The sequence below is a fragment of the Mobula hypostoma genome, chromosome 8, assembly GCF_963921235.1.
Source record: "Mobula hypostoma chromosome 8, sMobHyp1.1, whole genome shotgun sequence".
Taxonomy (NCBI): domain Eukaryota; kingdom Metazoa; phylum Chordata; class Chondrichthyes; order Myliobatiformes; family Myliobatidae; genus Mobula; species Mobula hypostoma.
This window is the reverse complement of record NC_086104.1, coordinates 101728525-101754522: the sequence shown is the minus strand read 5'-3', so window position 1 is coordinate 101754522 and position 25998 is coordinate 101728525. Positions and strand designations below refer to the sequence as shown.

General features: G+C 44.3%; 1 protein-coding gene across 2 annotated transcripts in view; it reads left to right on the top strand.

Annotated features, from left to right (window-relative positions):
- LOC134350793 (thrombospondin-2-like) overlaps window positions 1-10114 on the top strand; it is a 132845-nt gene extending 122731 nt beyond the window's left edge. For both annotated transcript variants that reach the window (XM_063056487.1, XM_063056488.1), the window contains exons 20-22: window positions 1431-1528; window positions 3868-4007; window positions 6944-10114. In XM_063056487.1, coding sequence (XP_062912557.1) covers window positions 1431-1528; window positions 3868-4007; window positions 6944-6951 — 246 coding nt within the window. In that variant the 3' untranslated portion in view covers window positions 6952-10114. The remainder of the gene's footprint in view (window positions 1-1430; window positions 1529-3867; window positions 4008-6943) is intronic.
- Window positions 10115-25998: the final 15884 nt, after the last annotated feature.

Here is a 25998-nt window from a genome sequence, read left to right as displayed (position 1 = left end):
TTCCATTCTGTTCACTCCAGACTCTTCCCTCGGCCCACAACCATCAATGCTTTGCTTAAACGATGTTGCGCACACACTACTTCATTCGTCCCTAACGCTGCCCCGTTCTGCTCAAAGGACATGGGCTCATTTTCAGCGACACCCAGATCCCTCTGCACATCTGCACAGTACTGAAACAGACCCTTCAGCCCACAAGGTAGTGCCAAACTCATTAAATTACTAATCAAATGCCCCGATAAACCATTTCCCTCTGCCTGCACAATGCCCATCGAATTCCATTTTCCTGCACATTCATGTGCCCTTGAACACTTCTACTGTATCTGTCACCACCCCCTGCAGCACATTCCAGTCACCCAACACTCTCTGTGTAAAAAAACTTGCTCCACAAATCCCCTTGGAATTTACCCCTTCCCTCATTAAATGCATGCTCTCTGGTATTAGACAACAAAGCCCTGGGGAAAACCGATACTGGCTGTCTAATTGGTCTGTGCCACTCATATTATTATACCTTTCCCCTCAGCCTCCGTGGCTGCAGAGAAAATAAGTCCGGTTTGTCCAAGTTCTCTTTATAACAGTTGCCCTCTAATCCTGGAGAACCTCTTCTGCATCCATTCTTTCATTCATTCATTCATTATATGCTGTGCCATATGACATGGGCGATCTTGGTCTTCACCATGGCAATCTTTTCTGTAGAAGTGGCCTTCTTCTGGGCAGTGTCTTTACATTATCCATTATCTTCAGAGATTATCTGCCTGGCGTCAGTGGTCGCATAAGCAGGTAATATGCACCAACAGCTCATACGACCACCCACTACCTGCTCTCATGGCTTCACGTGACCCTGATTGGGGGTGGCTAAGCAGGTGCTACACCTTGCCCAAGGGTGACCTGCAGGCTAGCGGAGGGAAGGAGCACCCTACGCCTCCTTTGGTAGAGACGTACCTCCACCCCGTCGCCTCTTCCGCATCCTCTCCAAAACCTTGACATTTTTCCTGTAATTGGGGCAACTAGAACTAATTGCAATGCTCCAGAAGTGGCCTAGCTCGACTTTCATCAGTCTGCAAACACAACGTCCTCACCCTTGTGCTCAGTTCCTCAACTAATAAAGGCAAACATGCCAATGCCTGCTCACTGCCCTATTGACCTGTGGAGCTCAAGATCAGCACCACAAGATCTCTCTCTACATCATCCCAGTGAAGGGTTTTGCCATCGTACATTTGATCTAAAGTTCAACATTTCTCATTTGGCCTGGTTAAACTCTCTCTGTCTGCCCTAGAGCAATAAAGGAGGGAGTTCTGGGTTACAAGATCTTTGGGTCAATAAACAGAGACAAAATAGTCGAGGAAAGGCCCTTTTATATGTAAACTTCCTTGTTACTAATGTGCACCCTGTGGACTCCCCCAGAATGAATGTAGATCTGTTTGGCATTTTAGGTCCGAACTCTGTGGCATGACCCCAAGAACGTTGGCTGGAAGGATTACACCGCGTACAGATGGCACCTGATTCACCGGCCCAAAACAGGCTTCATCAGGTAACTGGCCATGGGGGCCGGTGAGCTCCCCAGCCATCCACGATCTTTCCGCTGCTCATTTAGAGCTGGGGGGCGGTGGAATCAGCCAGCTGTGTGGGGTGCAAAGAGGGGTGGGGACTAAGGATTATGCAGTTTTGCCTTTCCAGTCTGGGAATAGCTCAGGCCAGTCACGGCCTGTTCTCTCTCATACAAACACAAGGAGTGGTTCTCACAGCCCTTCTCCACTGTTAAGGCCTGTTCTTTCTCATACAAACACAGACATCCCACCTTTCCCGGAACTTCCAGGAGTCTCCCGCATATTAATAGTGGCTCCCTGATGCCCGCAAGTTATATACAATATCACGGAAATCAATTTTTTTGAGAGCGAGCGAGAGAAAAGCAAGAGAGAGGGCAAGAGCGACCACGAGAGAGAGCACGCGAGAGAGAAAGCAAGTGAGAGCGTGCGAGCGAGAGCGAAGGCAAGCGAGCGCGTGAGCAAGAAAGTGAGTGAGAGCGAGCGAGAAAGCAAGCAAGAGCATGCGAGCGAGAGCGCGTGAGCAAGAGAGGGAGAGAGCGAGCAAGAGAGAAAGCAAGCGAGAGCGCTTCAGAGCGCGCGAGCGACCACGAGAGAGAGAGAGAGAGAGCGCCTTGGCAGAGTGTTCCAAAAAAAAATAAAACGTATGTCACCCCAGACTACACTAAAGTGCACCCCTGCCTAATAGGGGTCAAAGTAATGACAGTGTTGCTCGCTCCACTGTTTGCAACAGTGACTTTTCTATTGCCCATGGTGGGTTAAGACTGTAAAAGACATTTTAAGGTAAGTTTAACAGGTGTCATTCGTTCATTAGCATAGCTAATATTATTTAAACTAGCTGTCCAGCTGCTAAGGTGCTACTCTATTGCAGACATCCCACCTCTCCCGGAAGTCTCCCGCAAATTGATGGTGCTACCTCCCTGAAATGAGTTTTTGCAGGGTGGGCTGTCTGCAAACACAAGTAGTGATCCTCACACCCCTGCTCCACTGTTATGGCTGAGCTGACCTGGAATTGAAATTGATTGGTTATTGCCGCGCAATGAGTTACAGTGAGAAGGTTTTGGTCTGTGTACCATCCAGCCAGATCATTCACATGCATGATTAAATCAAGGTAGTGTAAAAAGCAGAATGCAGAATAGAGAGTTACAGTTAGAGACAGAGTGCAGTGCAGGCAGACAAATAAAATCCAAGGTGCATAATGAGACATATTGAGAGATTAGGATCTCGTTGAGTTTATGGTGTGAGGTGTACAGTGTTTTAAACTTTATTAGTCAAGAGATTGAGGCCAAGAGCCGAGAGGTGACATTGCAGCTCTGTAAAACTCTGGTTAGATCACACTTGGGCTAATGTGCTCAGTTCTGGTCACCTCATTATAGGAAGCATTGGAAGCCTTAGAGAGGGCACAAAGAGGAGCTTCTGGTGATGCTGCCTGGATTAGAGTGTATGTTGTATGCAATAGATTGAATGAGCTAAGGCTTTTCTCTTTGGAATGAGGAGGGTGAGAGGTGAATTCGTAGAGGTGTATAAGATGATAAGAGGCATAAATTGTGTGAATAGCCAGAGACATTTTCCCAGGGCAGAAATGGCAAGGGCATCACTTTAAGATGATAAGAGGAAAATACAGGGGAGATGTGTCAGAGATAGATTTTTTACACACACAGCGATGGGTGCGTGGAACGTACTGCCAAGGATAATAGTACTCTGAGGAAGACACATATTTTTATGTTATTTTGTGTATTATTTGAGTCAAGTGGGGAACCAGGAATATATTTATTTATTTTTCTTGAAACACAGCACAGAATAGGCCCTTCTGGGCCTTCAAACTGTATCGACCAGCAAACTCCCAATTTAATCCCAGCCTAATCATGGGATAATTTACAAAGACCAACTAACCTGTCAATAGGTATGTCTTTGGACTGTGGGAGGAAACAGAAACAGGCCATTCAGCCCATCTAGTCCATACTGAACTATTATTTGGCTGAGTTCCATCGACCTGCACCTGGACCACTGCCTTGCACGCCCCTCCCATCCATGTACCTATCCAAATTTCTCTTAAATGTTGTAATCACACCTGCGTCCACCACTTCCACTGACAGCTTATTCCAGAATCTCGCAACCCTCTGAGTGAAGAAGTTCCCCCTCACGTTTTCCTAAACATTTCACCTTTCCTCCTTAACCTATGATTTATAGTTTTAGTCTCACCCAGCCTCAGTGGAAAAAGCCTGACTGTGTTGCTTGCATTTATCTGATTTCATAGTGATTGAATAAACTTTTGTGTATGAAATATGAGTGTGTAGCAACAGTAAGAGTGTCTCTTCTTCCACAGGGTGGTGGTCTATGAAGGTAAACAAATCATGTCTGACTCCGGTCCCATCTACGATAAGACGTTAGCCGGTGGACGACTAGGGCTCTTTGTCTTCTCCCAAGAAGCCGTTTACTTCTCTGATCTCAAATATGAGTGTAGAGGTAAGTCCACTGTAGCCAGCCCCTGTGTGAACGGCTTTTCGTGAAACCTGCGATTCAGTGGCCCTTGAGTGGCGGCAATGCTCTCACTGCTCAGACAGTGCCAGACCTGGCCCTCTCTCACTGACACTGTCCATCCTGGTAGTTAAAACTACCTTATTCTTAAACCAAAGTTGTGGAATCTATTCAGGGTTCCAGAACTCACTGTTGAAAGGTTTGTGGGCGGGGGGGGGGCAGTGGGGGCAGGAATACTTGTCACATTTAATAAGCACATTTACAAGCTCATGAAAGCTGAAAAGTTGAATATTAAATAACTTGGCCAAATATGGACTTGGAGTCCTACAGCACAGAACCAGGCCCTTCAGCCCATCTATTATTCTGCCTAGTCCCATTGACATTCACCTGGACCATAGCCCTCTGTACCCCTCGCATCCATGTACTTATTCAAACTCTCTTCCACTGGCACCTCATTCCACGCTCTCACCACCTCCTGAGTGAAGAAGTTCCCTTAAACTTCTCACCTTTCGCCCTAAACCCTCTGGCTCCATTCTCACCCAACCTCAGTGGAGAAAGCTGGCTTGCATTTACCCTATCTATACCCCTCACCTCCATCAAATCTCCACTCATCGTGCTGAGCTCGAGGGAGTAAAGTCCTAACCAATTTAACCTTTCACTTGATCCATGCTCCGTAGCATCACTGACTAATCAGAGTTAACTCCCAGCCGTCGGGCATTCGCTTCTCAAACGCCGCAAGAAACTGGCGTTCAGCTACCGTCTTCAGTTCTGGTCACCTCATTATAGGAAGCATGTGCAAGTTTTAGAGATTTACCAGAACGCTGCCTAGATTAGAGAGCATGTCTGATGAGGACAGGGTGAGTGAGCCAGGGTTTCACTCTTTGGAGCGTAGGAGGAGGAGAGATGACTTGATAGAGGTATACAGGATGGTAAGGGGCAGAGATGGAGTGGTCAGTGAGACTTTTTCCCAGCACGTAACGCCAGGCTGAAGGAAAGACTGTACCCCGCTGTTGGAAGTATACTGACTGGTTTCCTATTACGATAAGATGTACAGGGTGTTTAAGATGTTAAGAGGCATAATTAGAGAGTGGACATCCAGCGACTTTCACCCAGGGCTGAAATGACGAATATGAAAGGACATAATTTTCAGGTGACTGGAGAAAAGTACAGTTGGGGGTGGGGGGGGGTGGAATGTCAGAGGTAAGTTTTCTTTAAACAGACAGTGGTGGGTGCATGGAATGAAGTGCCAAAGGTGGTGGTAGAGGCAGATATGTTAGAGATCGACACTATCCTGGGGTTAAAGGACCGTCTGTGTCGGTGTGTGGGTTGGTGGGAAGAGCGGGGCCTGTTTACGCTGTTGCTATTTTGTTGCCTGTTGTGTTTTATGTGGGCCTGCTGTGTGGCGACACTTGTGGGCTGCTCCCAGCACACCCTCGGGTGGTCGGCTGTCAATGCAAATGCTTGCATTTTCACTGTACGTTTCGACACACGCGCGACAAATAAACTTGAATATTGGATGACAGGTAACTGGAGTGCTTTGCGGGAGGGAAGGGTTACAGTTGGTTAACGGTCGGCACAACAGTCCCTGGCTTTTAAAGAGAATGGTGTAAAAAAACAAACAAAAACATCCACTGACTGGCAGTTCTGTGGGCAACAACACCTTATTAATGAGAGAGATCAAAGGAAAAAGAAAGGGGCTTTCTTTCCTCCACCATCAACGCTGCCTTCAACTGCATCTCTTCCATTTCATGCGCGTCTGTACTCACCCCATCCCCCCACCACCCTATCAGGGATAGGGTTCCTCTTGTCCTCACCTACCACCCCATCAGCCTCTGTGTCCAGCACATAATTCTCTGAAACTCCTGCCACCTCCGACGGGATCCCACCACCAAGCACATCTTTCCCTCACCCCCCAGCCCGACTTTCTGCTTTCTGCAGGGATCACTCCATACACAACTCCCTTGTCCATTCGTCCCTCCCCACTGATCTCCCTCCTGGCACTTATCCTTGCCAGCAGAACAAGTGCTACACCTGCCCCTACACCCCCTCCCTCACTACCATTCAGGGCCCCAGACAGTCCTTCCAGGTGAAGCGACACTTCACCCGTGAGTCTGTTGGGATCATCGACTATATCCAGAGCTCCCGGTGTAGCCTTCTATATATTGGTGAGACCCGATGTAGATTGGGAGACTGCTTTGCCGAGAGAAAATGGGATCTACCAGTGGCCACCCATTTCAATTCTACATCCCATTCCCATTCTGACATGTCAGTCCCTGGCTTCTTCTACTGCCACGATGAGGCCACCCTCAGGTTGAAGAAGCAGCACCTTGTATTCTGCCTGGGTAGCCTCCAACCTGATGGCATGAACATCGATTTCTCCAGCTTCCGGTAATTGCCCCTCCTTCACCATTTCCCATTCCTGTTTCCCTCTCCCACCTTATCTCCTTCCCTGCCCATCGCCTCCCTCTGGTGCTCCTCCCTCTTCCCTTTCTTCCATGGCCTTCTACCCTCTCCTGTCAACTTCCTTCAGCTCTTTATCGCTTTCACCAATCAACTTCCCATCTCTTTACTTCACCCTTCCCCCTCTCCTGGTTTCATCCATCACCTATCACCTTGTACTTTTTCCTCCCCTCCCCCCACCTTATTGCTCTGACTTCTCACCTTTTTATTTCAATCTGAAAGAAAGGGGTCTCAGCCCGAAATATCGACTGTTTACTCTCTTCCCATGGATGCTGAGTTCCCCCAGCATTTTGCGCGTGTTGTTATTCTCTAGATGATGCTCTTGTAAAAGACAATGAGGTACTGGGAAACAAGTGGAATGGGACTGAAGGGAATGCTCCAGTATTTACTTGAAGGGCCAAATGGTCTCTTGCTACGCCACAGGAAATGCAACGCATAAGTAATCCGATGTTCTGTCTCCACAGATAACTAAGCCTTGCCTGTAGCACGGATGATGGAACTTCGAACAGGCTGCGCAGCCTGGCCGCCTCAACTCCCGCCCACTCTTTCCTCGCTCTCCCTCCCCGAGTGTAACCTCCGGCCTTCACACCCTCAATGCCCCTTTGGTTGACTTGTGGTGACCCACCCTCGCTCTGTGCACACTGGCTCTCTGGACGGCCCGGCCCAAACGCAGCAACAGAGACCACAGCGGCTGGAAGCTGGCTGTATCTCAACAAGTCTCACAGCGTGACTATACCTAGACAGAGTGATCATTTAACACACTTATACTGCTAAGATATCAGGCTGCCTTGATTGTTCTCTTATGGCATGGAAACTGAACAGCGGACTGTTTCTCTTTTAGACGAGAATCTGATTTAACAATGTTTAAAATGACATTTTCTGGGAAACAAGAATGAATTACAAAAAAAAAGTTTTTAAAACCACTTTGTTTATAAATTTTTCTACCACATTTCACTGCCTGTGCATAGAAGCTTTCAAGTATTAACATTACAAGTGACAGTGTCCAGCAGACACTCGCTCTTTACTGTCTAATCCTTCATCTGATGCGCTAATTGCTTCCTCAGCTGACCACCACTAGGTGAGTAAACACTAAAGCCATAGGGGAAAATCAGGTAACAACCAATAATGTATCTACTTAACCCGAGTATATCTGCAGCGAGAGAATTATTCTACTTTTGCATATTGTTTTTGAAAGTCATTTTGTTCCAGACGTCGTGGGCTCTATCAATGTTGAGCAACGTCCACCAACAAACTTGCATTCATAAGAAGCCACTGTACCACTCCCCTTCCTATCTCCTTCCCCCTCTTCCCTCCCCTTTCCCCGCCGCCTAATTCTGCATGAAAACAATCCCAGTCAATCCGTAGGTCAAGTTAAAGGTTTGAAGGAACTAAATTCGCTCCTGTCACCCCCCCCTTCCCTATCTCCCCTCTCTTTCCTGATACATTCCTTTCCCTGCCACCTAAATTTGCATGAAGACAATCCCAATAGGTCAACCTAAAGGGCAAATGTCTTATGCGGATAAAAGAAATGGCACTTGTGGTTGGGGGGGAGGTGTGGTGGAAAAGATGTGAATATTTAGATTGTATCATATTTTCCTATTTAATTTATTTATGAATTTTGCCTCATCCTTTCTCTCTGCCTCTCTATCTGTCTCTTTCTCTTTCACACATTCTTTAAAAATATGTTTGTGGGGAGCAGTGAATTTTGCCAAAAACTGTAAATAATTTATTTATTTGTTTACACTGAAGTAATATCAAAATTTGAAAGCGAAACCTGGCCGACAAACCCTAGTCTTTATTTTTTGATTAATGTTAGGCAAATAAACTATCAAAAAAGGCTCAAACAGTGTTCTGTGAGTTAAAACAATCTGTGTTCATACGTAATCTTCATTAGTTAAATAAGCATGCTGAATTTTGTTTGCTTTGAGCTGTAAATAGCAGTGGTGTAGTGTAAAGTAGGCCTCTATTGGTTGGCTTTGCAATCCTTTAGTCACGGGTATAGCCCTTCCCAGCATTGAGCACATCTACATGGAGCACTGTCACAGGAAAGTAAAATCCGTCATCAAGGACCCCAGCCATCCAGGCTGCCATCAAGAAGGAGGTACAGGAGCCTCAGGACCCAAACCATCAGGTTCAGGAACAGATATTACCTCTCAACCATCAGGCTCCTGAACCAGTGGGGATAACTTCACTTACTTCAACACTGAACTGATTCCACAACCTATGGACTCACTTTCAAGGACTTGACAGCTCAAGTTCTTAATGTTTATTACTTTATTTATTTATTATTATTAAGTTTTTTTTCTTATTTGTACTTCCACAGTTTGTTGTCTTTTGCACATTGACGGTCTGTCCGTCTTTCTTGTGTGTGGTTTTTCATTGATTCTATTGAGTTTCTTTGTACGTGCTGAGAATGACTGCAAGAAAATGGAAGTCAGGATAGTATATAGTGATATAACTTTGTAGTACTTTGATAATAAATTTACTTTGAACTTCGGAAGTTCTCTGGTCACACCTCGCTGTAAACTGACATCCCTATTAGTCTGCTCAAGAAGTTAACCTGAGAGATTTGGTTCACTGATTTGATACTGAAACAAACCTTTCCCAAGTCTAGGAGCAACCCTCTGTTTCCTTGGTTGGACAAGCCAGTGGTGACACAGCAGCAGTAAGCTGGAAGGACTCAGAATGGCAATCAGCATCTGTGAAGACAAAAGGCGGTAGTCGATGTTTCAGGTTGACACCTCCATCAGGACTCCCAATGGAGGATATCAAAGTCAAAGTAAAATCATTAGCAAAGTACACCACCATATCATACCATAGGATTTGTTTTCTTGTGGCCACTTACAGGAAAATTAAAAAAATACAACAGAATTTTTGAACAACTCTACATAAACTCTGACAAACAACCAATGTACAAAAGAAGACAAATTGTGTAAAGAAATAATACCGCGAACATAAGTTGTAGATCCTTGGAAATGAGTCTGTAGGCTTTGGAGTCAGTTCGGAGTTGAGGTGAGGGAAGTTATCCATGTTGGTTCAGGAACCTGATAGTTGGAGGGAAATAACTCTCCCTGAACCTGGTGATCGCGACTCAAAATGGTGACTTACATTGTTTGCTTCTACAGGTGCTGATTGACCTGCTAAGTTTTTCCAGCGTTCTGTTTCTTTATGCCAGGTTCCAGCATCTGCAGTATATTTTGTCTTCAGCCAGTAGCCAACCATTGGCTTCATTGGATCAATCACTTGTCCTGTCAGACTGCAAGCTGGAGGCTATGCTTTGGACAACATTCATCCTTACAAGCCTCGATCCCCTCAATCCCCTGCCTTTGATTGCCAACTCAGACATTTTTCATTTGACCTCTTTAATGATCTTCTGCCATCCCCTACATTTCACAGTGAGAGAGAACAGGGTTAAGAGTAGCAGGATATTGGTTATGCTAGACTCAAACTTATTGTATCAGAGCACGGCTTTGCATTCTATTGTTTTCAGGATAATTTGTCTCCTTTCGTCAGGTTTTGAAGCTTGTCATGTCTGGTTTCTCTTATCGCGCACACATGGTCATTAACTGTATACAGCCAAAGGGTGCAGATTGTTAACAAAGCACATAATAAAGTATTCTTGTATCAGAGTTGAAGTTCATGTCTGCCAGAAGTGCTTTTCTGCTGTTTGGCAGTGTCTTCGATGACTACCAGTGATGATTGACCGGTCATCATCGTTCCCTCCCTCAGAACAACACCTTTGGCATCCTGTTCCGGGTTCTGGTGTGTAACAATCAGTGGACCGCCCTGCACAGACGGCTGGTGACCTGCAAAGCATTAAAATAAAGGAAGATCTTGCTTTTCCGACAGCCTCATTACAGAGTCAGTGGAGTACGGGGCTCGTCAAATGCAAGCAGCCAGCACATTCACAGAGTCATCACAGAAACTGCGAGGTGTAAACAATTCATAAATCTGAGTGAGGTTCACATGCACAATGTTGGAGAACTTCAGCAGGTCAGAGAATACTTGGAGTATTGTGAGCAGTTTTGGGCCCCTTATCTAAGATCCAAAGGAGATTCACAAGAATGGTCCTGGGGATGAAAAAGTTACCATATGAGGAGTGTTTGATGGCTCAGGGCCCTGACTGGTGTTTAGAAGAATGAGGAGATAGAGTGGATGTGGAAAGGATGTTTCCTATAGTGAGGGAGTCTAGGACCCAAGGACACAGCCTGAGAATACAAGAACGTCCCTTTTAGAACAGAGATGAGGAAGAATTTCTTTAGCCACAGGGTGGTGAATCTGTGGAATTCATTGCTACAGATGGCTGTAAAGGCCAAGTCATTGGGTATATTTAAAGCAGACACTGAGGTGTTCTTGAGTAGAAAGGAGGTCAAAGTTTGCAGGGAGAAGACAGGAGAATAAGGCTGAGAAGGGAAATTGATCAGCCATGATGGAATAGCAGAGCAGACTGAATGGGCTGAATTGCCTATTGCCTAATTCTGTGTCTGTGCCTTATGGTCAGTCAGGCGGTGTCTATGGAAAAGAAATGAACGGTTGCGATTTTGGCCGAAGAGTACTGGAAAAGAAAGAGGCAGGAGCCAGAATAAGAGGGTGGGCTCAAGATTTCCAGCAACAGCAGGATGCCCGGTGTGAGGTCAGGAGAACAATCCCACTGTTCCTTGAAGAAACACCATAAGACCAGCAGACAATTGAGAGGAATTGGGCCATTCTGCCTATATGGTCTGCTCCATTATTTGATCATAACTCATTTATTTTCTCTCTCAACCCCATTCTTCTGCCTTCTCCCAATAACATTTGACGCTCCTACCAATCAAGAACCTCTGCTTGAAACACACCCAATAACTTGGCCTCCACAGCTGTCTGTGGCAATGAATTCCATAGATTCATCACCCTGTGGTTAAAGAAGTTCCTCCCCATCTGTTCTAAAGGGTTGTCCTTCTATTCAGAGCCTGTGACCTCTGGTCCTAGACTCCCCCGCCATCGGAAAAACCCTCTCCACTTTATTGTCACATGTGCAGAGATACAGGGAAAAGTTTGCATTGCATACTGTTCACACAGATCAAATCGTTCCACAGTCCATTGTGGTAGAACAAGGTAAAGCAATAACATAGCAGAATAATACTCACAGACAATACACGTTTTGGGAGCAGCTTCTTCCTCTCCGCCATCAGATTTTTAAATGTTCCATGAACCCATGAACACTACCTGGCTATTTGCTCTGTGTATTTACTTCTATGCATTTCTTATTGTATCTTGCAGTGACTCCTTATGTCTTGCACTCTACTGCTGTCAAAAAGCAAATTCACAAAATCCAGTGGGTCAGTGATAATAGATTCTGTGAGTGCAGTGCAGATGAACATTAAAGTGCAAGATCATAGCAAGATTGTCTGTGAGGCCAAGAGTCTACCTCATTGTACAAGAGGGCTGTTCAAGTGTCTGATAACAGTGGATCAGAAGCTGTCCTTGAGCCTGTCGGCAGGTACTTTCAGGCATTGGCATCTTCTGCCCAGTGGGAAAGGGGAAGAAGAGAGATTATTCAGGGTGGGTAGGGTCTTTTATTACGCTGGCTGCTTTACTGACACAGTGGGAAGTACAAGAGTCCAGCCATGCGTGACATAGTCTGTAAAGTTGCATTGTGTGCTTTCATTATGGAACACACTGTATTTCACAAAAGTGAGTGGACCCTTATGGAAATATCTGGAGGAGCAGCTGAATTTTCAAGGCATGGTAAGCCGATGACCAAGAGCTGTTCAGTGGACAGATAGTACTCTCTGGTTGACATGGATGTGGACAGGTTGTTTCTGTGCCGGGCCCTTGGGCTGTGAAAGGCGCAAACAGAAGGCATGCAACACGGCCCTTCATCAATAAAACCATAGAACATCGAACATAAAACATTACGAGACAGTACAGGATCTTCAGCCTATGATGTTATGCTGACTTTCTAACCCACTTTATGGTCAATCAAACCTTCCCTCCTGCATAACCCTCCAATTTTCTATCGTCCATGTGTTTATCTAAGGGTTTCTTAAATGTCCCTAATGTACCTGCCTTTACCGGCACCCCGGTTCTATGCACTCACCACTCTCTTTGTAAAGAATTTATTTCTGATAGTCCAATCATCATAAATTTACGACCCTTTGTAATAGCCATTTCCACACTGGGAAAATAAAAGGTAACTGGCTTTTCACTCCATTTATGCCTCCTGTACATCTTTATCAAGTCACCTTTCATCCTCATCATTTGTGGGCCCCTTATCCAAGAACATTGGAATGAGATAGAGGAAGGACAGAGAGGTGTGGACCAAGTGAATTTAAAGGCAGGAGGAAGTTGGGGGCAAAGTTGATGAACTGAAGAAACAGCAGGGGTGCATGAAGCAGCACCAATGCAGTCATCGATGTAGCACAGAAAATAGGGGCATTACCAGGGAAGGACCGTTTGACAGAGCCAATGAAAATGCAGGCAGAGCTGGGACCTTTGTGGGTGCCCATGGGAACACCTTGTGTTTGGGAAAAGCAGGAAGAGCCGAAAGGGAAATTGTTGAATGTGAGGACCTGCTCTGCCTGGAAGAAGGGTAACTGCTTGTGTCTGGTGTTAAGAAAGAAGCAGAGAGCTTTAAGGCCATCTTGATGGGGGATAGAAGTGTGTAGGGAGGGACTGGACATCCATGGTGAACATGAGACGGTCAGGGCCAAGAAGTGAAAGTTGTTAAGGAGATTGAGAGCATATGAAATATGGCAGGTGTAGGTGGGAATGGTTTGAACCAAGGGGGTAACTAATTTTCATAGATGCTATCTGACCTGCTGAGTTCCTCCAGCATTTTGTGTATGAAACCCCATAATTCTGCTGCTTTTCAAGAAGTAAAGTTTTTGCTGCAGTTTCCATTCTGTGTTTTTTTTCTCAGAGGACATGAAACCTGGTGGTGTTCGTGGGATTCTGATGATTTTGATTCAAGGCTCTTTCAGAAATCAGGAAAGAGGCAGAAAATGTGTTGCTTCACCATTATTTTATTAAGAGTTGATAGAACAGAGGAAAGTTGAACAGACAGTGATAGAGAAAGCAAAGATTAAAAAACTGAGAAGACTAAGAAGATTAAGACTAAGATTGGGACTGCTTTGTTTTTAGCTATTTTATACCCACAGATAAGAATTAACCAATGGAAAGCTATTATTCAGTACTGCAGTACTAAGTTACCAATGAGAAAGCACTTAGTCAAGTTATGCAGAAGAAAGAAATTTCCAGAGCTTACCAGAATTATACTTGATATAGCCAGTTAAACTGTTATGTGCATATAAGAACTGCTTTCAATATGAGCAGATGATTATTATAAAATGGCAAAAAATAGCAATTAAACAGTCTAATCTAAGAATTAAATAGTTGAATCTAATACATTCAATGAACTGGTTCAAAAGAAAGCTTGTGGCAAGCAAACACCCTTACTTAGACCAGTTATGCCAATGAGCCTAATATTAAGACCTTAAGACATAGGAGCAGAGTTAGGATAATCAGCCCATCGAAACTGCTCCACCATTCCATTATTATCCCTCTCAATCCCATTCTCCTGCCTTCTCCCTGTAACCTTTGACATCCTTACTAATCAATAATCTATCAACCTGTGCTTTAAATATACCCAATATTCTATTGACATCAGCCAACACTATTACACAGTGACCATTCTAATAATTGACCATCAGTCCATTAGGTACAGGAGAAATATTAGCCCATTTGGACTATTGAATCTGTTCCACCATGACTGATGCTGTTTTCAACCCCATTCTGTACTCTTCTCATTGTAAGCCTTAACCTAGTTGTCAATCAAAGATCCTTTAGACTCTGTCTTATATAAACCCATGACCTGGCCTCTGGAGCCTTCTGCGGCAACAAATTCCACAGATTCACTGCTCTCTGGCTGAAGAAATTCCTCTTTGTCTCAATCTTAAAGGCACGTCCCTTTATTCTGAGGCTGTGCCCTCAGGTTCTAGGCTCTCCCACTACTGGAATCATCCTCTCCACATCCAGGCTTTTCAACATCCAGTAGGTTTCAATGTTTCCTCTCGCTCTTCTGAACTTCCTTGACTATAGGTTCGGAAATACCAAATGCTTCATTACTATAACAGCTTTACTTCAGAGACTCAAAGGGTGACAATTAGTGTGAGCGGCTATTCATTGGTGACACAGTGTGAGGCTTAAAAAGAGTTTGGGTACTTTTTGGCTTTTTACTGGGTGAATGGCAATGAGTGCAGGGTCAATAAAAAGAAAGGATGTGTAAGCAGAGCAGCCATTGTTTGAGGGGGCCAGTGTTAGAGTGGTCTGGCTTTGGCTCAACAGGCTTGGGCAAGCAGAGGTGGAGGTTTGAAGTAAGTTAGAAAGTTTCTAGTAAGCTTTTTCTTCCCTATTAGGACATAGCTAGTGTGCTGACAGTGGGTTACATTCCTTGTGTGAGATGTGGGAAATTTCAAAGACCTCCAGTCACCCTGATAACTACATCTCCATGAAGTGAATCAAGCTGTAGCTCCTTAGAGACCACATAAAGGAACTGGAGCCACAGGTTCATAACTCGCGGCTCTTTCTTGCAAAATCTGTGTATAATTAATGTTTTTCTTGTCAATGCTGCTATCTAATGCTCTCTCCCTGTGACACGGCTGCAAGTAAGGTTTTCATTGCACCTGTGCATACGTGTGCCTGTGCAAATGAAGTAAACTCGACATTGACTTTGACCTTTCGCAGAGGGTTGAGATTCGGGGGCAGAGATAAAAAGTGATTGGTGAGAACATAAGGAGAAGGCGAAGGGTCATTTTCTCCAAGCAGCAGGGTGGGTTTGGTCTAAGAGGTTGGACAGGGCAGAAACACTCGTCATGTTCTACTTGCATCAGAATCACAATCAGGTTTATTAGCACAGTTTTATATGATGTGAAATGTGTTGTTTTGTGACAGCAGGACAGAAAGCTATGACTAATTACACAATAAGTAAACAATGCAAAAGGAAGAATAACCAGATGGTGTTCATGGCTTCATCAGGGACTGGCCAAAAATGTTGACTGTTTCTTCCCCTCCATAGATGCTGACTGACCTGCTGAGTTACACCAGTGTTTTGTGTATTTTGTTCTGAACATTGTTGTCAATTTGGTAGTGATAATCTAACAGACAGTTTTGAGACAACAATATCATTATTCACATCCACACATACCACCAATAAAACTCTTCCCTGATCTTAAGGACGCATCATTCACATCTCGTTCTTCGATTTGCTGGAGAACAGGGCCACACCAGTTTACTAGGGAATAGGGAAACGCCAGTTTACTAGAGAATGGAGACACAAGAGTTTACTGGAGAACAGATACACAGCAGATAACTGGAGAGCAGGGACACACCACTTTACTGCGGAACTGTGAAACACCAGTTTACTGCAGAACTGTGAAACACCAGTTTACTGCAGAACTGTGAAATACCGGTTTACGGGAGAACAGGGACTCTCCAGTTTACTAGGGAACTGTGAAACACCAGTTGCTGGAGAACAGGGCCACACCAGATTACTGGAGAATGGGAACAAATCAGTTTACTGGGGAACAGGGCCACACCAGTTTACTGGAGAATGGAGACACAACAGTTTACTAGAGAATGGAGACACAGCAGTTTACTGGAGAATGGAGACACAGCAGTTTACTGGAGAATGGAGACACAGCAGTTTTTCTGGAGAACAGGGATGCACCAGTTTACTGAAGAACAGTGAAACACCAGTTTACTGGGGAACAGTGAAATACCAGTTTACAGGAGAACAGGGACTCTCCAGTTTACTGGGGAACTGTGAAATACCAGTTTACAGGAGAACAGGGACTCTCCAGTTTACTAGGGAACTGTGAAACACCAGTTGCTGGAGAACAGGGCCACACCAGATTACTGGAGAATGGGAACAAATCAGTTTACTGGGGAACAGGGCCACACCAGTTTACTGGAGAATGGAGACACAACAGTTTACCGCGGAATGGAGACACAGCAGTTTACTGGAGAATGGAGACACAGCAGTTTACTGGAGAATGGAAACACACCAGTTTACTCCAGAAATGGGCCACACCAGTTTACTGGAGTACAGGGACACACCAGTTTACTAGAGAACAGGGCCACACCAGTTTATTGGGGAACAGTGAAACACCAGTTTACAGAAGAATGGGGACACAGCAGTTTACCGTGGAATGGAGACTCACCAGTTTACTGGAGAACAGGGACACAGCCAGTTTACTGTATAATGGGGACACACCAGCTAATTGGAGAACTGGGACCCGGGACACACCAATTTAGTGGAGAAGGGGGCCATACCAGTTTACTGGAGAATGGAGACACATCAGTTTACTGGAGAACTGTGAAACACCAGTTTACTGCAGAATGGGAACACACCACTTTACTGGAGAACAGGGCCACACCAGTTTACTGGGGAACAGTGAAACACCAGTTTACAGGAGAATGGGAACATAGCAGTTTACTGGAGATCAGGGACACAGCCAGTTTACTGTATAATGGGGACACACCAGCTAATTGAAGAACTGGGACCTGGGACACAACAACTTAGTGGAGAAGGGGGCCATACTAGTTTACTGGAGGTCAAGGACACAGCAGTTTACTGGAGAACTGTGAAACACCAGTTTACTGCAGAATGGGAACACACCACTTTACTGGAGAACAGGGCTACACCAGTTTACTGGGGAACAGTGAAACACCAGTTTACTGGATAATAGAGGCACACCAGTTTATTGGAGAATAGGGAGACACCTGTTTACAGGGGAGCAGGTACATGCCAGTTTTCTGGGGAACAGGGCCACGCCAGTTTACTGAAGAAAAGGCCACACCAGTTTACTGGAGAATAGGGCTTCTGCTATTTCTGGAGAAGAGGGACACAGTCAGTTTCCCAGAGTACAAGGACACAGACATTTTACTAGAGAAGAGGGCCCTGTCAGATTACTAGAGAATAAGGTCACAGTCAGTTTATTGGACAATAGGGACACAGCCGGTTTACTGAAGAATTGCGATACAATCATTTTACTGGAGAACTGGGCCACACCATTTTACTGGAGAATAGGGACACAGTCCAATCCTGGCAGATTGAAAGGTGGCAAACGTCACACCACTGTTCAAAAAAAGATGTAGGCAAAAGTCAGGTAACTGTTGGTCAAATCATTTAAAGTCTGTAGTTTAAATTTCCTGAGGAAATTACCATCTCTATTTCCTGAGGAGACTGAGGTCCTTTAACATCTGCCGGACGATGCTGAGGACGTTCTACGAGTCTGTGGTGGCCAGTGCGATCATGTTTGCTGTTGTGTGCTGGGGCAGCAGGCTGAGGGTAGCAGACACCAACAGAATCAACAAACTCATTCGGAAGGCCAGTGATGTTGTGGGGATGGAACTGGACTCTCTCATGGTGGTGTGTGAAAAGAGAATGCTGTCCAAGTTGCATGCCATCTTGGACAATGTCTCCCATCCACTACATAATGTACTGGTTGGGCACAGGATTACATTCAGCCAGAGACTCATTCCACCGAAATGCAACACAGAGCGTCATAGGAAGTCATTCCTGCCTGTGGCCATCAAACTTTACAACTCCTCCCTTGGAGGGTCAGACACCCTGAGCCAAAAGGCTGGTCCTGGACTTATTTCCTGGCATAATTTACATATTACTATTTAATTATTTATGGTTTATTACTATTTAATTATTTATGGTGCAACTGTAAGGAAAACAAATTTCCCCCGGGATCAATAAAATGTGACTATGACCGTGACTATGACTATAAGTTGCTTGAAGCTATCATTAAAGAAGAAATAGCAATGCATCTGGAAAGAAATGGATCTATTATGCAGACACAACATGGATTCAGCAAAGGCAGTTCCTGTTTGACAAACTTACTGCAGTTCTTTGAGGATATAATGATTGCAGTGGATAGAACGGAACAGATAGACATTGTTTACTTGGATTTCCAGAAGACATTCGATAAGATGCCATATAAAAGACTTATCTATAAGATAAGGATGCATAGATTTGGGGTGATGTATTAGCATGGATAGAGGATTGGTTAACCAATAGATAACAGAGAGTTGAGTTTGCTGCTGTGGTTCAAAATGCTTTCCAAGAAAAGAAAAGTAGACATCAAAGGTCGGATATTCAATGATAATTGAAAAGATTGTTTATTCTTCTGAGGTCAACGGCAAACCTGAGTGTCTGTGTGTCTGATGTGCTCGCAACAAGTGGCTGTGGCAAAGGGGTACAATATCACGAATTGAAATACAGTGTAACTCGGCTTTGAAATATAAATTTGAGACTGTGGGTCTGGACACATAGAACATAGAATAGTACAGCACAGTACAGGCCCTTCTGCTCACAATGTTGTGCTGACCCTCAAACCCTGCCTCCCATATAACCCCCCACCTTAAATTCCTCCATATATCTGTCTAGTAGTCTCTTAAACTTCACTAGTGTATCTGCCTCCACCACTGACTCAGGCAGTGCATTCCACGCACCAACCACTCTCTGAGTAAAAAACCTTCCTTTAATATCCCCCTTGAACTTCCCACCCCTTACCTTTAAAGCCATGTCCTCTTGTATTGAGCAGTGGTGCCCTGGGGAAGAGGCGCTGGCTATCCACTCTATCTATTCCTCTTATTATCTTGTACACCTCTATCATGTCTCCTCTCATCCTCCTTTTCTCCAAAGAGTAAAGCCCTAGCTCCCTTCATCTCTGATCATGATGCATACTCTCTAAACCAGGCAGCATCCTGGTAAATCTCCTTTGTACCCTTTCTAATGCTTCCACATCCTTCCTATAGTGAGGTGACCAGAACTGGACACAGTACTCCAAGTGTGGCCTAACCAGAGTTTTATAGAGCTGCATCACTACCTTGCAACTCTTAAACTCTATCCCTCAACTTATGAAAGCTAACACCCCTATAAGCTTTCTTAACTACCCTATCTACCTGTGAGGTAACTTTCAGGGATCTGTGGACATGTACCCCCAGATCCCTCTGCTCCTCCACACTACCAAGTATCCTGCCATTTACTTTGTACTCTGCCTTGGAGTTTGTCCTTCCAAAGTGTACCACCTCATGCTTCTCCAGGTTGAACTCCATCTGCCACTTCTCAACCCACTTCTGTATCCTATCAATATCTCTCTGCAATCTTCAACAATCCTCTGCACTATCTTTGTATCTCTGCACTATCTACAACACCACCAACCTTTGTGTCGTCTGCAAGCTTGTCATCCCACCCTTCTACCCCCACATCCAGGTTGTTAATAACAATCACAAAATGTAGAGGTCCCAGAAACGATCCTTGTGGGACACCACTAGTCACAACCCTCGAATCCAAATGTACTCCCTCCACCACGACCCTCTGCTTTCTGCAGGCAAGCCAATCCTGAATCCACCTGGCCAAACTTCCCTGGAATCCCATGCCTTCTGAATAAGCCTACTGTGTGGAACCTTGTCAAATGCCTTACTAAAATCCATATCGATCACATCCACTGCACTACCCTCATCTATATGCCTGGTCACTCCTCAAAGAACTCTATCAGGCTTGTTAGACATGATCTGCCCTTCACAAAGCCATGCTGACTGTCCCTGATCAGACCATGATTCTCTAAATGCCCATAGATCCTATCTCTAAGAATCTTTTCCAACAGCTTTCCCATCACAGACATAAGGCTCACTAGTCTATAATTACCCCGATTATTGTTACTACCTTTTTTGAACAAGGGGACAACATTCGCCTCCCTCCAATCCTCCGGTACCATTCCTGTGTCTGAGTTTGATTGCTGGAAGCAGGCTAATAAAAATTAGGTGCAGTTGTGTAGCCTACATTTACAATTTGTTTCGTTAGGTCTACATTTGTGTCTGCTAATGTTCGATTTCAAATAGTTTATTAATGGAAAGGGTGTGGCTCCCAAAACAACCTTAGCCAAAATAGCATCGTTTTTACTCTCTCTCATCACTACTTTCTTGTAGCTTATGACTGTAAGTTAATACCAATCATAAAAATAATGCTTGCTAGGTAATCTTCTTCATAAGAAACAAAATTCGTAAAGTGAATCACTTTGTAGTTATAGCAGAGACTGAGACACATGAGAGCAGGTTGAAAAAACAAAGGCAACGAAAGCTGTGGGAGGACGCGCGCGCACAACTGATCCGGCCCGCATGAAGTCACACTTTGCCCAATCCAGCCCGTGACCTAAAATGAGTTTGACACCCCTAGATTAGAAAGGCACCCTTTTGGAACAGGGACGAGGCAGAATTTCTTCATCCAGAGGGTGGTGGATCTGTGGAATTCATTGCCACAGACTGCTATGGAGGCCGGGACTTTGAGTACATTTCAAGCAGAGGTTGATCAGTTCTTGATTAGTCAGAGTGTAAAAAGTTATGGGGAGAAGGCAGATGAATGGGGTTGAGAGGGATACTCAATCAGCCAAGATGTAATGATGGAGCAAACTTGATGAGCCAAATGCCCTAATTCCGCTCCTGTATCTGACAATGTTATGGTCTTATGGATCTGGATTACACTGTTAGGTTAGTAGTCATACAGTTATACAGCAGGAAAGCAGGCTGTTTGGCCCAAAGCATTCATGCCAACTGAGGTACCTGCCTCCATTTGGCCCGTAAACCTCTAAAAGTTTCCTATCCATGCACCTGTCCACATATCTTTTAAACATTGCTATTGTACCCGCCTCTACCAGTTCCTCTCAAAATTCATCCATAAACCTCCACCCTCTCTGAGAAAAACTTACATTGCAAATAAACTCTCCTTGGGCTTCCAGCTGGGTACAGGTATCGATTATAACTGTTGTTACGGGGACAAATTCTGCCAGCTCCATCAGGGGTGATGCCTGGGCACGAATAGTCCAGTGGATTTGCAGGTCAGCTTCCCTTTGAACTCATTCCTTCTCATGTGAAACATATCTCGCGTTGGACTCCCCTACCCTGGAAAAAAGTCTGTAACTACCTAGCTTATCTTTGCCCCTTGTGTTTCTCTAAACCTCTGTAAGGTCACACTTCAGTTTCCTTTGCTCCCGGGAGAGTTGTCCCAGCCTATCCAATCTCTCCTCATAACCAGCCCTGGCAACATCATACTGAATCTTTTCTGTGTTCACTTCAGCCTGCTCACATCCTTCCTAGAGTACGGTGGCCAGAGCTGCACCCAGCATTCCAGCTGCAGTCTCCCCAGCGTTCGAGATACTGCCGCATGACATCCCAGCTCTTGTTATCAGGGCCCTCTTCAATGAAGGCAGGCCTACCACCATGACCCCCTGCATCACCACGCTCAGTGAACTATGTCCTTTTACCCCAAGGTCTCTCTGTTGGCCAGCACTCCTCAGGACCCTGCCATGAACTGCACGATCCCATTGATGGTCCTGGCTCATAAAAGGAGCATCACAGTTCCATCATTGAACCCAGTGGCACAGGCCACCAGTCTGAAGAACAAATCTCTGCCTCCCTCTGATTCTTTTACAGTGGCACCGAGCAGGGCGCGAATCCCATCACTGCGTGTAAAGAGTTTGTACATTCTCCCCGCTTTCTCCGAGTGCTCTGGTCTCCTGCCACATTCATACTTGTTAGGGTTACTAGGTTGTGGGCATGTTATTTTTGGTGCTGGAAACGTGGCGACCCTTATGGGCTGTCCCCAGCACATCCTCAGAATGTGTTGGTTATTGACGCTAATGAGGATCTGAGTTATAAAGGAAAATTGAAAAGGTTAGTACTTTATTCCTTGGAACGTAGCAGAGTGAGAGGAGATTTGATAGAGGCATAGAAAAGTACAAGGGGTTGAAATTCTATGGTAAATGCAAGCAGGCTTTTTCCATTGAGGTTTGAGACTACAACCAGAGGTCATGGGTTAAGGGTGAAAGATGAAAAGTTTAAAGGGAACAAGAGGGGAAACTTCTTCACTCAGAGGGTGGTGAGACTGTGGAGGAAACTGCCAGCGCAAGTAGTGCATACGAGGTTGATTTCAATATTTTAGGGAAGTTTAGATAGGTACATGGATGGTAGGGGTATGAAGGGCTATGGTTCTGGTGCAGGTCGATGGGAGTGGGCAGTTCAAGTGGTTCGGCACGGATTAGATGGGCTGAAAAGCCTGTTTCCATGCTGTACTTTTCTACAACTCTCTGACACATTTCACGAAATATTTTCATGTACATTTGACAAATAAAGCTAACCTTCAACTTTTATTTTAATTTTTTAACCCTAATTCTTTTTTAATCCATATAGCTATAGCTCACCCTGGATGTCATATGATCTCACCTTCTTTTCTTTTTTCTTTTTCAATATTTTTATTAATTTTACACAGAAGGAGTCCAAGAAAATACATATTATAAAACAAAAGAAAAAATATAATAATACCAGATACGTTATATTGAATCACATTAACAAACTCCTTACCCTATATTCATATAGATTAGATTAATTCGTATGTTAGAATATAAACAATTTTATGTTAAAAAAAATCTATACCCGCTACCTAAGTCGAAGCTGTTTGGTAAAGAAAAAAACGAAAAAAAAACTTATCAGATAATAAATTATGCTATTAACCAGCTTCTGTACTTTAACGAGAAATCAAAGATTATGAAAATAATTTAAAAACAGCTCCCACAAATTTTGAAAATCTTGGTTAGATTCAGAAATTGAACAACGAATCTTTTCTAAATTTAGGCATGCCTAAACATCTGGTAATCACTGAACATGATTAGGTGGAACAGCATTCTTCCATTTAAACAAAAGCGCCCTTCTAGCCATAAGAGAGTTAAAAGCCAGAATGTACAGATCAGATGTCTTCGAAATGATACCTTTCCTTTCAACAATACCAAACAGGGCAGTCAAAGGATTAGGCTTAAAATTTACTTTAAAGTACAGAAAATGTTTGGAATACTTCCTTCCAATATTTTTCAAGACTTGGACATGTCCAAAACATATGAATAAATGAAGCTTCTCCATTGTTACACCTATCACAGTAGGAAGATATATCCAGATAAAAAGGAGATAACTTATCCTTGGTCATATAAGCCCTATGGACCTCTTCAAATTGTAGGAGAGAATGACGAGCACATAATGATGAAGTATTAACCAATTAAAAAAATTAACCAAGTTTCTTCAGAAATTGAGGTCTGTAAATCTTGTTCGCAAAGATTTTTGATTTTGTCTAAAGAATCATTTCTCATTCCCATCAACATATCATAAATATTGGATATTGAACCATTATAAAAAGATTTCATATTAAGAATTTCATCTAATAAGTTCTTATCAGGACTATTAGGAAATGTATATAATCGAGATCGCAGAAAGTCTCTAATTTGTAAGTACTGGAAAAAAAGGGTTTTTGGTAAACTATATTTAGTTGACAGTTGTTCGAGATCTCACATTCTGAGCCAGTCTGACATGAGACTTGTGTAAGGGGGTTTCGACTTCTATGTTACTGCGAAGGCTAATTAAAGTGGCATCGTCGTTATGTTAATCTGGGGAATGCGGCTTTGTTGTGTTAAACGCTGAGAAAGTTTGCGCTAGCAGCTTGTTTTTGCTTCAGAGGGTGATAAGAGGATGCTATTAACCAATGGGGATAATTGTTATGGTTTTGGTGTATTTAAAGACACTGTATGCGCGGGCTTTTGGGGCAGAAGGCGGGAGAGAAAGACAGAGAATGGACCAGGTGCTGTGAGTCCGCTAACGGGGTCGGACCCCGAGCGGGACGTTCGGCGAGGAGACGGAGACGGACTCGTGTGGAGCGTCTGGTCAACCACCGTTGTTGGTCCCAGGCGGCCGGTCGAGGTGGTCCGAGGGGGTCGCAGGGTGAAGAAGAAGGTCCTTGAGCTCCAACGGTTTTTGTGCACGAAGAGATTGAACTTTGATAAGTGTGGTGCCTTTTATTTTCCTTTTATATTTTATTCTCTTTTAATTATATAGTTCCAGTAATATCTATAAACTGTAAATCATTTAATTGCATCTGGTGTATTGTCTGTTATTTGGGCTGGGTGGGGTACATCACACAGCATCTACACAAACGAATTACCCAGTTTGTCGGGGCCGAGGCTGTTTCCCTAGATGACAGCAAGCCGAGCGACCCTGAGGGTGGCCGGGGGGGGGGGCTACACTTGTTCAAGTCAAATGTAACTCCCAGTTCAGCTAGCAGCTTAAAATAGGGGATGATAGCCCCCGGCCCAGCCAAACTTAAGAAATCTCGTTTGGGTGGATACTGCGCGGTATGTCCCCTGTTACAAATCAGTACCATGAAATAACAAACAGTACACAATATGCAATTCAATGACTGAGCTTTATAGTTCTTAATTTGACTATATGGTTAGTAAAGAAAACAAAAAAAGAAAGAGAAAGGGCCCATTGTCATGAAACAGTTTAATGCACAACGTTGGAGCTCATTGATAAGGCTGTTCGCCCACCCTCGACCTCCTCCGATCAACACTGACCTGGGGACTCTCGTTCCAAGTCCACTCTGTCCAGCGGTCTACCAACTCTCTTCATTCGCATCTTCTCTCTTCCTCTCTCCCCAGCAAAAAGACCACAAATTCCCAGTTCCCAGACACACAGGAAAGAACAACATCCCGCTCATTGGCCAACATGCCCCGTTATCTCTAGTCATAACCCAAACATTCCTGGTACAGAGAAACCATTGTCTTAGCAGTGGAATATTACAGGGAGGCCATTATATTAGCAGTGAAACCTTACAGCATGTTACACCAAGTTGATAACATCTATAGCCTTGTTCTCATCAATTCTCTTGGCCACCTCCTCAAAATACATCAATTACATTCACGAGACATGATATTCCAGGAGCACATGTGGTTACCAACAATCCAGGATGAAATTCGCTACTACCTGTAAGGAGTTTGTTTGTTCACCCCGTGACTGAATGGGTTTCCTTTGGGTGCTTTTGTTCCTTCCCACACTCCAAAGATGTAGTGGTTAGTAGGTTATTTGAACCATGGGTGTAATGGGAGGTGGGGGGGCACAGGCTTGTTGGCTGGAAGGCCCTGCTACTAGGGCGTATCTCTAAATAAATCAATCAATAGATAGATTCCATGTACAAAAATCATGCTGCCCATCACTAGTCAGTTCTTAGCAGATAAATAGCCTTTCAGAATCCCCTCCTCTAACGTCACTATCACTAATTTCAGGCTTAACTGCCTGTAGTTTCCTGGCTTGTCCTTGCAGCTGATTGAGACAAAGGCAGAACCAGCTTTATTATCACTGACATACATCATGAAGTGTGTTGTTTTGCAGTAATAGCGCAGTGCAATTTAAAAAATTCTATCAGTTACAGAAGAAATGTAAAATGGGCAAAAAGACAGCAAAATACGAGGAAGTGTTGATGAGTTCATGGCTTGTTCAGGAATCTGAATGCAGGGCAGGAAAAGCTGTTTCTAAAGCACTGTGTGTCTTCAGGCTCCTGTACCTCCCCCCTGAAAGTAGCAATGAGAAGAGGACGTTCCTGGACGGTGGGGGGCCGTGAATGACAGGTGCTGCTTTCTTGAGGTGCCACCTCTTG